Raw genomic sequence first — 16,367 nt, 5'->3', positions numbered from 1 at the left:
CACAACATGGGGTTGGGAAGGTGGCTCAGTGGTAGAGTGCTTGCTTTGCATGCATGAGGCCCTGGGTTCGATTCCTCAGCACCACATAAGCAAAAAGAAAAAAGCTGGAAGTGGCACTGTGGCTCAAGTGGTAGAGCGCTAGCCTTGAGCTGAAGAGCTGAGGGACAGTGCCCAGAGTTCAGGCCCCACGACTGGACCGCCCCCCCCCAAAAAAAGAAGGTACCACAACAAAATGAATAAACAAATACATCTTTAGCATTGAAGACCTAAATACCAGAAGTGTCCTTCTATTTATATAAGAACTTTTGTCTTATTCTAAATTTGTTTAAAATTTTAGAAATTACAGCCCCCAAAACAGAGAGAAACACCCACAATTCTACCAATTCCCAGAGAGAACTATAGCAAGACGTATATTTTCACATTTAACTCAGACCTTTCTCAACCCCTTCTCCCCCGCTGGCTTACCTCCAATTGCATACAATTGCATACAAGTACCAGAGTAAGCTTTCTATTCGATTGCTGTGGGCGAGGGTTGAGACACAAAAGTCTTTGATAGAAATGCTCTGGGTCTTTCTGATGCTCTGTGACTTTTAGTTTGGGATTATGGTAAGAGAGCATGAATTTACTTCCTCATCTGTGGCTCACACTCTGGCCAGAAACTGAGGCCTTCAAATGAGAAAGGGCACTCTGTGATTATAGCTGTAAGGGCACACAAGCCAGGCTCCTGCTCACAGCCGTATGTCTCTCCCAGGACATGTCAGCAGCCTGACAGATGGTCCCCAAACTCCATTGCCACGGACTATAGACAAGATTATTTAATAAGAGGATGACACAAAAGTTGGGCATAGAGGTTCACCCTTGGAGAAGACTATGGATTATCCTCAACATAATTGGATGGTGACTCCAACTGAAGCTGCTTTGCAGATGAGGCATCTTCACTGATATAGCAGAACCTCTGGCACATGGTATGCAGCTACCAAGCTAGTATCAAATGGGGTTTGTTGACACCAATATGTAAGAATCACAAAAAGTAATTTGCTTTTGACTGACAGGGTCAAAAGAAAGCCTTCACAGTGGTGCCCAGAATTGTCAATTCTCCTGGTGTATATAATACATATAATACAGCCTGAAAAATTTCATTTAAGACCAGCTGCCCAGACCAGTCTTAAATTCCTGGGCCCAACCGTTACTCCCACATTAGCCTCTCCAATAGCTGAGACTACATGGTGTGCCGCTGTGTCTGACCACAGAGATCTTAATAATCTGGACTTCCCACACAACCCACCAGTCCACTACATACACTGATGATACTATGCTGGTTAGATCTGATGAGCAGTAAGTACACTAAATGCTTTGGTAAGAAGCTGAACCCCCCAAAACAATTTAAGTGACTGTCATTTCAGTGAAGTTTCAAGTTTGGGAGATGGCAATGGCTGAGATTCAAAATATCTCCTCCAAAATAAAAGACAAGCTACTGTCCATTCCAACAACCATATTCAAACAAAAGGGTGCATAAACCATAGGGATTATACTGGTCTGACCCATGTACACTCAGAGCATAAGGTGAAAGGTTTAAAAGGGAGAACAAGTACTCGATTTTGGAACAAGCACAGGCTACAAAATGGCCTACACTATCCTTTGGTCTTATGATCCTGAAGATCCACTGCTATTTTGAAGTATCCATGGCAAACAGGAATACTGTACAGTCTTTGACAAACATCAATAGGAGACTCACAGTGCAGAACTCTGGACTTTGCAAGAAGTATATGCTTTCTGCCAATAGTTAATCTTTTGGGAAAAAAAAAAAATAGCTGCTGGCTAGCTTTGGGTTATGGTAAAGGGGTTATCAATTTACTCGCTGCTTTTTCAGCTCCAAACTTGACCTTTTGGCCTCTTCTGTGAAAATGTACCTAGACCTTTGGATTTTTCCCTTGCAGTCAGCATTAAGGCTATGTCAGAAAAGGGCATGGAAGAGACACTGCAGAAGGGCTTTGCTTCCTGGTTCTGGAATGCTCATCTGAAAGCAGTAGGTGCCACTTTTCTCCAGCATCAGGCTCTCGCAGAGCTCTTAGTACTCTTCAGGGCCTGGCTGCTATGTATTCATTCATTCATAGCACCTGGTGTCCCCTACACACACTGGAACAGGGTTGCTTCAGAGTACCTCCACTGAGGTACTATCTATGAACAGCTTTCCTCAACACATGAAAAAGCAGGTTTTAGTTTTATTTGTGATGCTGGGGATTAAGACCAGGATCTCATAACAGTGAAGTAAATATTCTATCACTAAGCTATGGCCTACAGATTTTCAACCAAGCATAGAACCTGGCTGTGGACACTACGTCAGCCTTAGAGATATCAACCATTCCTACACATCTGTTACTTTTCATCATCATGCTACACCTCTGTTGTAATTAATAATTACTGAAGTTAATCCTTCTTAGATCACAGTTTTCTTATATAGTTTCTCTCTCCTGATGGGACCCAGATTTGACTTCAGCTATACTAAGCCAATATAACTTAGACAGATGGTAGTAGAGAATGACAAGTAGGGAGAGTGTCCAAGAGATAGTTAATATCCAAGTGGGATGGTACATGCCTCCAAGCAGTCAGGAGGATTAGAAGTTTGAGGTCAGACTGAGCTACAAAGCAATATTCAGGTAAGCCTACTGAGTGAGATCTTATCTCACAACACAAAACAAAAAAGGATACTTACAAAGGGAAATGGACAGGAGTTGGTCACAGAACAGAGAAAGGAAGTAGAAAACTGACTGCTGCTAGCTGCTGTGCTGTCAGCTTTCTACATCCTTAGGTTATCACATTACTTGTGCTAAGGCCATAATTTCTTTCAGGTTATTCAGAATCCATGACTTGTGCTTAACAGAAGCTCAAAAGCTCCAGGGCTCCCCAGTGGCTTAGCTGAGAACTCCTTAGAGTTCTTACACTCCTGAATGGGAAACTCTTCCTAGTTTTTATGTGGAGGATTTTTAGTGTCCAAGGCTTGAACTCGGGACCTGGGCACTGTCCCTTAGCTTTGTTGCTCAAGGCTAATGTTCTACCACTTGAGCCACAACTCCACTTGTGGCTTTTTGGTAGTTAAGAGTCTCACAGACTTATCTGCCTGGGCTGGCTTGAACTGTGATCCTCAGATCTCAGCCTTCTGAGTAGCTAGGATTGAGAAACTGGTGTCTGACTTCATAGTTATTTTTCCTTTCTGATCCCTTCCAGAGCTGCAGTGCGATCTGAAGTCACCCACCTTCAGCCTTTTAGGTAAGCACAGGAATTTATGACTTTTAGACTCTTTTACTTAAAAGACAAATGTATGCCAATGGACACACCACTCCCCAGTGGACAGAAAGAAGTAAGAATGAGGTCCACCAGATCACAGTCTACAGGTAGACAGTTTAGGAAGAGTGAAAAGGAAGATAAATCTTCCCTTCAGCTAGCAGCCTGAGAGAAGAACATAAAAACAAGAGGCCGGTTTAAAAAGAGGAAAAATATTTAATCCATTCAAAAAAAAATCCATACACATCAAGAAATACAGGAAATAATCTACTATAATAGACATGAGCATGTTATGTACTCTTATTCCTGGAATCCCAGAGCTCAGTGTATACAACAAATTGTCTGAACTTTGATACAGCTATTCAGAAATAAATTATAGCCATCTGTAAGAGTTCTGTCTGCTGAAGCTGAAAGGAAAAAAGAGCATCAGTTTGCAAAGCTGAGAAAGAACAGGGAGTCACCAAGGAACAAACCAGTCTCCTGAAAACCGGGTTGGCCCAGGGGACCTACCAGTCAGTCCATGTTCAGCTATAGCTTCAGCATCTTATTTACCATTCTCAGCCAAAACCCCTGGGAACAAAGCCCTGGACACCACCTTCAAGCCCCCTGCTGGTTGGTTTCATCATTATCCCGCCTCTTCCAAATCTGTAAGAAAGGAAAACAGACATCAATGAGCTGGTAAGATATTCAGTCAACAGATGACTAACGAATACCTATCCTGTTCCAGGCAAATTACAACCTGCAACCATATTGACATGCCTGCTATATATCCTGAAAAAAGTAATTCACACCCTCCCCAAACATTCCTTTCCGTCCCATTTTCATTTTTCCACTCATTCTCTCCACATTCCAAACTCCACTTCTAAAATTAGGTTATGTAGTGAGCCCACGCTTATCATACATGATATCCTAAGTTCACTCCCCAGCACCCAAAACAAAACAAAACAAAACAAAACAAAACAAAAATGTAGCCAAGGGCTGGGAAGGTGGCTCAGTGGTACAGCGCTTGCCTTGCATGCCTCAGGCCCTGGGTTCAATTCCTCAGCACCACATAAGCAAAAAGAAAAAAACCGGAAGTGGTGCTGTGGCTCTAATAGTAGAGTGCTAGCCTTGAGCTGAAGAGCTGAGGGACAGCGCCCAGGCCCAGAGTTCAGGCCCCACGACCGGATATAAAAAAAAAAAAATGTGGCCAAGTCTACAAGCTTAGAGGAAGTCACTAAGAAGAGTTAGCTCTAGAACAAGCATACCTCTTTTGCAAAGCTATGCCTTTTGTTAGTCCCAACCCTCCTTCCTCTATCACAATCTATAACAGTCACACAATAAAACTCAGTCCCAGCATGGCACTGGTGGCTCATGCCTGTAATCCTAGCTACTCAGGAGGCTGAGATCTGAGGATCTCAGTTCAAAGTCAGCCCAGGCAGAAATGTCCATGAGACTCTTATCTCCAATTAACCACCAGAAAACCAGAAGTAGTGCTGTGGCTCAAGAGGCAGAGCACTAGCCTTGAGCTGAAGAGTGCAAGGACAGCATCCAGGCTCAAAGTTCAAGACCCATGACTGACCAAACAAACAAAAAATCAGTCCCCAGGCCCTCAACCCAATGTAGAAGGTGACAGTCAATATGACATGGTTAGCAGTGCAAATAGGCATGGAGAAAGTACAAGGGTCACAAAGAAGAATGCTGACTAACTCTGCCTTGGAGAGCGCTTCAGCTGCTGAAGAGCAGAAGTCTCTGATTCATCCTCCTTGAAACCAAACTACACATTTCTGTAAAACTCACCTGGACAAAACAGAGCCATCTTTGCTCTTCCCAGATTGTTATGCTTTCCTACATTTCTCTTTTGAAAGTGTGTGTGTGTGTGTGTGTGTGTGTGTGTGTGTGTGTGTGTAAATAATCTGACACCTATGTGTGTGTGTGTGTGTGTGTGTGTGTGTATGTGTAAATAATCTGACACCCCTGTCCTGCCACAGTCTTCAGCATATCCTAACAGGTGCCTAAACTTCAACAAAAGCTCTATCTCAATTCTACTTTCTGCCTTGGCCCACACCCACCTGAATGTATGCCTCTGACAGTGTGATCATCTGAGGCAGGATGTCAGTCACCTGGAGGTCTTGTAACTCGTACCATTTGCCAGTCCCCTATAGAAAATATGGAAGGCTGAGTTAGTCTCTTCCCTAAAACCAAAACAACATACAGAAGGAAGGGATCAGTTAGAAAAAAATGAGAACAAGCAACTATGTATCAATCAACCAGAGCCGTAACAAATGATATGCCCATTAGCCCATTAGATGAGTCAGTTAAGAGAACTTGGTATGTCAGCCATAGAAACCTCAATCCCTATTAAGGAATCTTTGAAGTACAATGGAGTCTCAAATACTTCTGCACTTTATCTTTGAAGGAAAATTTAGGTAGACAACAAGAGGAGAAATTTTCTTTTTTCTTTTTGCCAGTCCTGGGGCTTGAACTCAGCACTATCCCTAAGCTTCCTTTGTTCAAGGCTAGCATTCTACCACACTTGAGCCACAGCACTACTTCCAGCCTTTTCTATTTATGTGGAGCTAAGAAATCAAACCTGGTGCTTCATGCATGCTAGGCAGGCACGCTACCACTGAGCCACCTTCTCAGCTTGAAAAGAAATTTTCAAATTTTCCTCAGATGCTTCCTTCCTGTCCAGAAATGGCTGGCTTCAAAGTATATACTCTCCTTCTCCATACCTCCCATCTCAGATAACAGCAACAATACAGTCAAATAAAAGTTGTTAGGTGCCAGTGGCTCGTGCCTGTGAGTCCAACTACTCAGGAGGCTGATTGAGATTCAAGGTCTGAAGTCAACAACCCAGGCAGGAAAATCCATGTGACTCTTACTCCAATTACCCACCAAAAAGCTGAAAATGGAGTTCAAGTAGTAAATGTGCCAGCCTTGAGCAAAAGAGCCAAGGAACAGTGCCTAAGCCCTGAGTTCAAGCCCCAGTACTGGCACAAAAACCAAGAACCATAACAAAGAACCATAATGTCATATTCTATCTCAAATAATTTAATGCAGTCTCTAACCTTGATGCTGATTAATATTTAAAGCCAAGTAATTCTTTGCTGTGGAGGTTGTCTTATGCACTGCAGGATCTGTAGCGACAACCCTGGCTTCTATTCCAGTTGAAAATCAGTAACGTAATCAATGTAACTGGCTGGATGATGTCCAGGCATCAGGATTTTAGAAAGATCCCCAGTGTAAGCTACACAGGACATGGACACCAGAGGTAAGAACCTTCAGTGCATCTCAGAATCGTGCCTGCTGGTAATAAAATATGGATGTGGAGTGAAGAGGCAATAAACTGACAACTGGAACACTAGGAATCCAGGAATACCACATCACCTCATGTGCAGTTGTGGAAAAGCTGCCTGTCACTTCTAAACAAGTTTGCTTCACCATCCCCTGTTGATTTGTTGGTTCTTCCATTACCTGTGTGTTATAATCCCCTACAATAAATGCAGTTTCAAAAATAAAATTAAATAAAATAAATAAGACCCTCAATGTGTCCAATATGCAGTTAAAACTGAGAGCCACTGTCTTAAACTAATCATTGGCAGCTCATTTACTTGCAGAGTCCCAAAGGTAGGGTGAGAAAGGGCAAACTGAAAGAAATGCCCTTTGAAACACCAAAGGTACAACAATCTTTTTTTTTTTTTTTTGGTTGGTCATGGGACCTGAACTCTGGGCCTGGGCGTTGTCCCTCAGCTCTTCAGCTCAAGGCTAGCACTCTACCACTTGAGCCACAGCGCCACTTCTGGCTTTTTCTGTTTATATGGTGCTGAGGAATCGAACCCAGGGCCTCATGCATGCAAGGCAAGCACTCTACCACTGAGCCATCTTCCCAGCCTGAACAACACTCATTTTTGCCACTTACATGGTGGAGCACATGGATCCGGTAGGAGCCCTCAGAGGGCTTGCCGTCATGCACGATGTTGGCAATGAGGTCATAGGTGGTATTCTTGTGAACAGCTTGTACTTCTTCAGACAGGTATTCTCTCAGATCCACGTTTCTGGTGAAGATGAAAATAAAGCCAGAGCAATGCTGTGAAGTTGAGGAAACTATCCTATACAAATGGATCATGAAGTTCTGATCCCTGTTTTAAGACCCTAGCCTGTCTGGAGGTACGGCTTACGTGGTGGAGTATCAGCAGTGAGCAAGTAAGCCAAGCAGGAACATGAAGTCCTGAGTTCAATCTCTGGTACCAGTAAACAAGAACAACAAAACCATAAAACAAGCTAGAATTATATTTGTCCTACCCCACTGCATCAATGCTTCTGCCCCACACCAAAGAACACATTTCCTACTCAGGGAACGAAAGAGAAGGTAACAAAGAATATTGTTACTAAGCAAACATCCATTTATTGGAAAGCATCCTTCCAATAAAAATCCCAACTGAATAATTCCCAATTGCATCAGTCCAAAATGAACAAAGGAACAAATACATGAAAAGAGATCTGCAAGGGTAACATTGTCCAAAAGGAAATGTACTCGTTACCTGACTTGCGAAACAATAACCCTTCTGTACAATACCTTAATAACACTAAAACTGTATTTTTAAAAAGAAAAGCAAGTCGGGCGTCAGTGGCTCACACCTGTAATTCTAGCTACTCAGGAGGCTGAGATCTGAGGATTGTGGTTCAAAGCCAGCCCAGGCAGGAAAGTCCATGAGACTCTTATCTCCAATAAATCAGAAGACCGGAAGTGGCACTGTGGCTCAAGTGGTGGAGCGCTAGCCTTAGGCTGAATAGCTGAGGGACAGCGCCCAGGCTGAGTACACGACAGACCAAAAAAAAAGAAAAAGAAAGCCGGGCGTTGGTGGCTCACGCCTGTAATCCTAGCTACTCAGGAGGCTGAGATCTGAGGATCGCGGTTCAAAGCCAGCCCGGGCAGGAGAGACCGTCAGACTCCTATCTCCAATAAACCACCAGAAAACCGGAAGTGGCGCTGTAGCTCAAGTGGTAGAGCGCTCGCCTTGAGCTGAAGAGCTGAGGGACAGCACCCAGGCCCAGAGTTCAAGCCCCACGACCGACAAAGAAAAAGAAAAAGAAAAAAGAAAGAAAAGAAAAGCAGGGCTGGGAATGTGGCTTAGTGGTCCAGTGTTTGCCTAGCATGCATAAAGCCCTGGGTTCAATTCCTCAATATCACATAAACAGAAAACGCCAGAAATGGTGCTGTAGCTCAAGTGGTAGAGTGCTAGCCTTGAGCAAAAGAAGATCAGGGACAGTGTCTAGGACCTGAGTTCAAGCCTCAGGACTGGGACAAAAAAAGAAGAAAAGAAGTAAAGTATATTGAAACTCACGTGATAGGGAAGTTGACAATGGTTGGATTCTTCTCCACAAAGAAGTTGTTCTTAGTGAATCTCTTAATACAAAAGATTAGATATGGAGGCAGTTTGGTGAGTTGGAAGCGCTTCAAAAAATTCTCTTTGTAAGTCTTATATTCCTAGAGAGAGAAAAGAAGATTACCAAATTAGTGCTAGAGATCAGTAGGCACAAGATCAGAAATAAGTTGTTTGCTTTTCAAACATCATTTTGCCTATACCTACACTTCTGGTCCCAGAAACCATAAGAGGTTAACATTACAAGTTGGCCGAGGTTGATTAAAGTATCTCAATGTAGGCTGTGTTTCAGCCATCATATGATCAGACTTTTAGCCATAGTTATGCTTCTACATAAACATGGCAAATGCAAAATGGGATTTGTTAAAAGCTAAATTAAAGCCTTGCAGGAATCTCCTGATGTTTTTCAATAGTGAGAGAGAGAGATCTTTCATCAAGTGAAGTAAGGACAGGTCTGGCCAGCACCATATTGGCCACATGGTGGATTGTAGGATCAGGCATCGTCTTCATGCAGAGTGCAGGAAGCTCCCCACTCCATCACCTGCCTCCCAGGTAATGTGCTTGTCCAGATCCCTGGAGGCAGGGGCAGGCACTGGACTGATAGATTACCAAATCTGTAATTCCAGTGCTTGAGACTGGGAATTTCCTGAGGATCTGCTCCCTGCGCCAACTTATTTAGACCCAGACCAGCCTAACCGCCAGAAGATGCCACATGTGTCTCACGTGTGTCTCTGTGATCGTGTCCTTTGTCCTGGCTCGTCTCCAGTCATCATGGCATCCCAACTCAGCTCTCCATTGGAGCTGAATTGGCTTGTTGGTATTGTTTTTGTTATTTCTTTCCTCTTTAGCATGTTTCCTAGCTGTTTTATGTGTATTTGCGTGCTGCAGATCTTTGTAATAACTGGCGGCCTGCAGCCTGTTAACTGTGTAATAAATACTCCAATATTCTATATTTTAAAATGTAACTTCTGGGATGATTCACCTTACAACACAAGTATATTTCAGCACAGGTGGCTATCAACTTTCTACTAGTCCCAAGACTTGTGCTACATGTGGGGCGTAGATCAGAGGTAGAGTGCTGCTAGCCTCCATGAGGCCAGCAGTTCTTTTTTTAATTTTTTTTCTGTTGGTTGTGGTATCTGAACTCTGAGCCTGGGTGCTGTCCCTCAGATCTTTAGCTCAAGGCTAGTGCTCTACTAGTTGAGCCACAGCACCACTTCCAGCTTTTTCAGCATATGTGGTGCTGAGGAATTGAACCCAGGGCTTCAGGCGTGCAAGACAAGGACTCTCCCACTGGGCCACTTCCCAGCCTGAGGCCAGCAGTTCTATCCCTAGCACCACACAGACAAGAAGTTCTCAAGGCCTGTGTTTCAAGTATAATCTGACAGGAACATTTCCTGAGGCCTCACTGATCCCCAAGAAGGAAGGTGAAGAGCCAGGGAATCTGGCTCTTTTGGACCACAAGGTCTAAAAGCTGATTAACACAAATTGGTTTTCTAACACAAACTCCTATTCTTACTAAAAAGTAAAAGTGTAAAAAACTGAGCCAGGTACTTGTGGCTCATACCTATAATCCTAGCTACTTGGAAGGCTAAGATCTGAGGATCATGGTTCAAAGCAGCCCAGGCAGGAAAGTACATGAACTGTTATCTCCAACTAACCATCAAAAAGCCAGAACTAAGCCGGGTGCTGTTAGCTCAAGCCTGTAATCCTAGCTACTCAGGAGGCTGAGGTCTGAGGATCTCTGTTCAAAGCCAGCCCGGGCAGGAAAGTCAGTGAGACTTACCTCCAATAAACCACCAGAAAATGGGAAGTGGCTCTGAAGCTCAAGTGATAGAGCACTCACCTTGAGCTGAAGAGCTGAAGGGCAGCGCTCAGGCCCAGAGTTCAAGCCTCACGACCAACAACAACAACAAAAAGCCAGAAGTTGCCTTGTGGTAGAGGACTAGCCTTGAGCAAAAGAGCTCAAGGTCAGCACCCGGGCCCAGAGTTCAATCCCCATGACCAACCAAATAAAAACAAGACTAAACATAATCAAAAAAGAAAATACCATTGAAAGCCCCTCTCTCTTGAGTGCCTATAGACCTTTCCAGGAATGTCCAAGTTTCCCAGGAAAATACTTTTATTCAAAATTAGAATACAGGGCTGGGAAGGTGGGTCAGTGGTAAAGCGCTTGCCTTGCATGCCAGAGGCCCTGGGTTCAATTCCTCAGCACCACATAAGCAAAAAGAAAAAAGCCGGAAGTGGCGCTGTGGCTCAAGTGGTAGAGCGCTAGCCTTGAGCTGAAGAGCTGAGGGACAGCGCTCAGGCCCAGAGTTCAGGCCTAACAACTGGACCCAAAAAAAAAAAAAAAAATTAGTGGGCTGGGAAGGTGGCTCAGTGGTAGAGCGCTTGCCTTGCATGCCTGAGGCCCTGGGTTCGATTCCTCAGCACCACATAAGCAAAAAGAAAAAAGCCGGAAGTGGCACTGTGGCTCAAGTGGTAGAGCGCTAGCCTTGCGCTGAAGAGCTGAGGGACAGCGCCCAGGCCCAGAGTTCAGGCCCCACAACCGGACCAAAAAAAAAAAAAAAAAATTAGAATACAAGCCAGGCACCGGTGGCTCATGCCTATAATCCTAGCTACTCAGGAGGCTGAGACCTGAGGATTGTGGTTCAAAGCCAGCCCGGGCAGGAAAGATTATGAGACTTTTATCTCCAATAAACCCCCAGAAAACTGAAAGTGGTGCTATGGCTCAAGTGGTAGAGCGCTAGCCTTGAGCTGAAGAGCTGAGGGACAGTGCCCAGGCCCAGAGTTCAAGCCCCACTACTGGAAAAAAAAAAATTAGAATACAAATTTTGTCATAGGGAAAAATGCCTGCAATCCAAGCATTTGGAGGCTAAGGCAAAGGATCATGTGCTGGACACCAGCTTGAGCTACATAATGAGTATAAGGCCATCATGGTTACATAGAAAGATGCTTTCTTTTTTTTTTTTTTGTCAGTCATGGGGCTTGAACTCTGGGCCTGGGCACTATCCCTCAGCTCTTCAGCTCAAGGTGAGTGCTCTACGACTTGAGCCACAGCAACATTTCCGGTTTTCTGGTGGTTTATTGGAGATTACACTCCCAGACTTTCCTGCCTGGGCTGGCTTTGCACCATGATGCTCAGATCTCAGCCTCCTGAGTAGCTAGGATTACAGGCGTAAGCCACCGGAGCCTGGTTTAGAAAAATGCTTACTACCACCCCCCCCCCATACAAACACATCCCACAAAAAAACTCAAAATGTCAAAATTGAGAAAAGTAAAATTAGAATATGCATACTTAAAACCAATTTATAGGATGACCTTATAAAATATCAAGTAGAAAGGTCCACCTTCCAGGACTGGGAAGGTGGCTCAGTGGTAGAGTGCTTACCTTGCATGCATGAGACCCTGGGTTTGATTCCTCAGCACCACATAAACAGAAAAAGCCGGAAGTGGCACTGTGGCTCAACTGGTAAAGCACTAGCCTTGAGCTGAAGAGCTGAGGTACAGTGGGCCCAGAGGTCAGGCCACATGACCAACAACAACAACAACAAAAAGGTCCACTCCCAGCATTAAAACTAGTGAAAACTATTAAAAAGCTTTAAAGCAAATGAAGAAACATTACAAAAACGTTTTAATGATTCTTCTAAAATGCTACTAAATCTAATAAGTTGGTAAGAAAAACAAAAGTCTAAGGTATTTGAAAGAAGACTGTCCCTTCTAGATCCTACTCTTTTTTTTTTTTTTTTAATTGGTTATAGAGCTTGAACTCAAGGCCTGGGTGCTATCACTGAGCTCTTTTGCTCAATGTGGCACTCATCACTTGAGCCACGGGGGGGGGGGGGGGGGGGGGGGGCGGGGTGTGTGTGTGTGTGTGTGTGTGTGTGTGTTGGCACTCATCACTTGAGCCACAGCTGTGTGTGTGTGTGTGTGTGTGTGTGTTTAATTAGTTGTAAGGCTTGAACTTGGTCTGGGCATCTGAACCACAGCTCCACTTCTGGTTTTCTGGTGGTTAAATGGAGGTATGAGTCTCACAGACTTTTCTTCCTGGGATGGCTCTGAACCACAATCTGAACCACAATCCTCAGATCTCAGCCTCCTGAGTAGCTATGATTTATAGGAGTGAGCCACTGGTGCTTCGCAAAAATTCTACTTTTTAGAGGGACAGCCAAGAACAAGGGGCTCTACATTTAATAGTCTCCATAATATTCTCCCATGAGGGATAGGATGTCAGCATATCTAATATTGTTCCCAGCTACTTGTTGCTAAGGCTAAATTACAGGTGAGTACTCAAAATACATGAGCAAAAATGAGAGAAACAGAAATGAAAATTAAACAGTTGGAGGATTCTCTACTCTATGAACACACACACAATAATGTAATAAGGACTGGAAGAATAACATATAACAACTGTATATATATATATATATATATATATGGGCTGGTGATGTAACTCAATGGCAGTACACATGCTTATCATGTATAAATCCCTGGGTTCAATTCCCAGAACCACCAAAAAAAAAATCTAAAAACCAGACATGTGGTTTTATATGTTTATATGATTTTATATGTAACAGACATACAGAAAACCATCAAAAACAGTAGAAAAATGGATATAGGTTGTAGCTCAGGAGTAGAATACTAGCATACACAGACCCAAGGTTCTATCTACATTAAAAAAAAAAAAAGAAAGAAAAGAAAAGACAAAAAGAAAAAGCAGTGAAAAAAAAAAAAGGATATTCTTTCTAGATTCAAGGGCATAATTTGTAGGACAGACTATAAATTAACCTCAATAAATCTGAAGGGACAGAAATTACAATCAAATTTTGGTAACTTATAAATACATGGATATGAAAACATACACCTAAACATTTTCTACTCAACTATGCCAAGTTCAATATCCAGCATCACAAAAAAAAGCATAAAGAAAATTTTAAAAAGAAACAAGTCAAGGGAACAAAGTTAAGTGCTAGGAGGGAAGATGTGTATGGACTACCTTCTCAGTGATGCCGTTGAACTTGGCCAGGATGTTGAAGAGTGGCACCTGGGGGATAATGAGCTGCTCCTTTTCATCCTTGTAGAGTGGGGCAGTAGGAAGGTCCAGCGTCAGGTACATGAAGGTGGACTCCACCATTGTCTCCTGGTACTCATCATTATGGAGCAGCTGCTCTTTTTCTTCTGCTGGCTAGAAATAAGTGAGAAGAAAAGAAGTAAGGAATGTGAGCAGCAAAGGAAGAACACATAAAGAGAAATGGTTTGTTAATGGACAGTTTCCCTTCACTTGATGGGGATGAACAGAGATGCCCAGAGCCAGATAATCTCATGTGCAGCAGTATCGTATCAGTTTGAGGACTGATGGCTTTCCAACTTCTGAGGGGCTTTGTTTATATACCAGACTATCTACAAAGTTCTCAGACTAGAGAAACAAAAACACCAGCACCACTCAGTGGCCAGACCACTTCAATCAGCAGACAATACCAACCACTAACTCCCAAGATTAGAGGGCGCTGCCATATCACAGCCCTGATGGACTGCCACTTGACAAGGTGCTCAGCGGAATCTCTTCAGGGACACACAGCTTGTCAGTTTTCTAAGTATCTCCTTTCCTCCCCACTGAACTTCCTCAGGCAACATAATCAGCTCAAGATCTGTTTCAATCCACTCACCAAATCAGGGTGGGGGAGCTTTTTAGTGAAGATCCGCATGGACCCCTGGAAAACATCAGTCACAATAGCTGCCAAACAGAAAGCAAGATATCAGAAAGCATGTCAAAACACACTCCCAACTTCAAAAGTTTAAAAATAAACCAGTATTTCTAGTTTAAACCCAAAGCTCTTCTTAAAACATGCAACTTTTCTCTATGTAACATATCCCACCACGGTTCCTTTATGATTATCTACATAAATGTAAGTCTTCTCCACAAAACCTCCTTTGGACCTTCAACATTGGGCCTGTCCCATAAAAGAAAAAGGTATGTCTGAAATGAATCAGTGATTTATGTAGCCTGGAGATACAAGAATTTACAAGCAAGTGGAGGTGTGGCTCAAGTGGTAGAGCGCTCACCTTGGACTGAAAAGCTGAGGGACAGTGCCCAGGCCCAGAGTTCAAACCCCACGACCAAAAAAAAAAAAAAAAAAAAGAATTCACAAGCAAAACAAGGCACATCCAAGGAACTTCCCATACCCATTATTGCCTACAAAGGGACCCAAAAAGGAAGATGACTAAGAGACCACAATAGAACAAAAGCAGCGAGAGAAAGCATAACCAGGTGCTAGCAGCTACCTGTAAGAGTATGCACAACTTCACGGGTGAGCACAGGCTAAAGACACTAGTGGATTGCATGGTCATCAGGTAATAGTAGAGTCCTTCTAATGAACTAACACTTGCACAGTGAGGACTCTAGAGGTCTACAACTTGTGCCCAGACCCTCAGTTTGAGACTAGGTCAGGCTGGATATGGTGGTACACACCTATAATCCTTGCTAATCAGGAAGCAGAGAACTATGGAGGATTATGTCTTGAGATCAGCCCAGGTAAAATTTAGCTAGAGGGCTGAGAATGTGTCTCAATTGTAGAGTACTTGCCTTGCATGCATGAAGCCCTACCACATATACAGAACAAGCCTGAATTTGTGCTGTGGCTCAAATGGTAGAGCGCTAGCCTTGAGCAAAAGAAGCTCAGGGACAGTGCCCAGGCCCAAGTCCAGGACTGGCCAAAAAAAAAAAAAAATTAGCTAGATTCCATCTCAATTAACAACCCAGGTGTGATGTCTCATGCCTGTAATTCATTACTCAGGAGGCTTAGGTAGGAGGATCATGGTCCAAGGCTGGTGCCAAGCAATAAATACAAGATTTTATCGAAAATAATTAAAAGTCCATAAGAGGGGCTGGGAAGGTGGCTCAGTGGTAGAGTGCTTGCCTTGCATGCCTGAGGCCCTGGGTTCAATTCCTCAACACCACATAAGCAAAAAGAAAAAAGCCGGAAGTGGCGCTGTGGCTCAAGTGGTAGAGCACTAGCCTTGAGCTGAAGAGCTGAGGGACAGCGCCCAGGCCCAGAGTTCAGGCCCCAGGACCGGACCCAAAAAAAAAAAAAAAAAAAAAGAATCAGAGTTGGGGAATGGTTCAAGAGCACTTGCTTTGCAAGCATGGGACCCTAAGTTCAAAGCCCAGTGTGGCAAAAAAGAAAAAAAAAAAAAAAACTGGGTCAGGATTTCTAGGACACAAACTACTTACTATTTTTTAAATTTACTTTAATTATTATTATTATTTTTTTTATTCTGGTCATGGGGCCTGAACTCTGGGCCTGGGCGCTGTCCCTGAGCTCTTCAGCTCAAGGCTAGTGCTCTACGACTTGAGCCACAGCCCCACTCCTGGCTTTTTTCTTTTTGCTTATGTGCTGCTGAGGAATCCAACCCAGGGTCTCATGCATGCAAGGCAAGCACTCTACCACTGAGCCACCTTCCCAGCCCTTACTTTAATTATTTACAACTACTTAATTCACTCTACTGCTGAGCCATGCTTTCAGCCCTTTTTTGCACTGGTTGTTTTTGAAATAGAAATTTACTTCCTGTCCAGGTGCATTCCTGGATGGTGATGACTAGTTTTGCTTCCCACCATAGCAAGGATAACAGGTGTGAGCCACCACACCTGACTTCTTTCAGTTCAAAGGAAAACTCTGGAACTTCTCTGCTCCAGCTGGCCTGGACACATAATCCTCCCCA

The 16,367-nt window shown here is 43.6% G+C and overlaps 1 protein-coding gene across 2 annotated transcripts in view; it reads right to left on the bottom strand.

Moving 5' to 3' along the window:
* Window positions 1–3,478: 3,478 nt before the first annotated feature.
* The window catches only part of LOC138804700 (ubiquitin carboxyl-terminal hydrolase 39), a 27,345-nt gene continuing 14,456 nt past the window's right edge, over window positions 3,479–16,367 (bottom strand). For both annotated transcript variants that reach the window (XM_069989138.1, XM_069989139.1), the window contains exons 8-13: window positions 14,315–14,382; window positions 13,645–13,833; window positions 8,610–8,752; window positions 7,184–7,319; window positions 5,334–5,420; window positions 3,479–3,927 (exon numbers count right to left, since the gene is read on the bottom strand). In XM_069989138.1, the coding sequence (XP_069845239.1) occupies window positions 3,880–3,927; window positions 5,334–5,420; window positions 7,184–7,319; window positions 8,610–8,752; window positions 13,645–13,833; window positions 14,315–14,382 (671 nt within the window). In that variant the 3' untranslated portion in view covers window positions 3,479–3,879. The remainder of the gene's footprint in view (window positions 3,928–5,333; window positions 5,421–7,183; window positions 7,320–8,609; window positions 8,753–13,644; window positions 13,834–14,314; window positions 14,383–16,367) is intronic.

This window comes from Dipodomys merriami, unplaced genomic scaffold (genome assembly GCF_024711535.1).
Source record: "Dipodomys merriami isolate MVZ:Mamm:240054 unplaced genomic scaffold, mDipMer1.0.p SCAF_37, whole genome shotgun sequence".
NCBI lineage: Eukaryota > Metazoa > Chordata > Mammalia > Rodentia > Heteromyidae > Dipodomys > Dipodomys merriami.
Note: the sequence above shows the minus strand (reverse complement) of the source record. Positions and strands in the feature narration are given on the sequence as shown.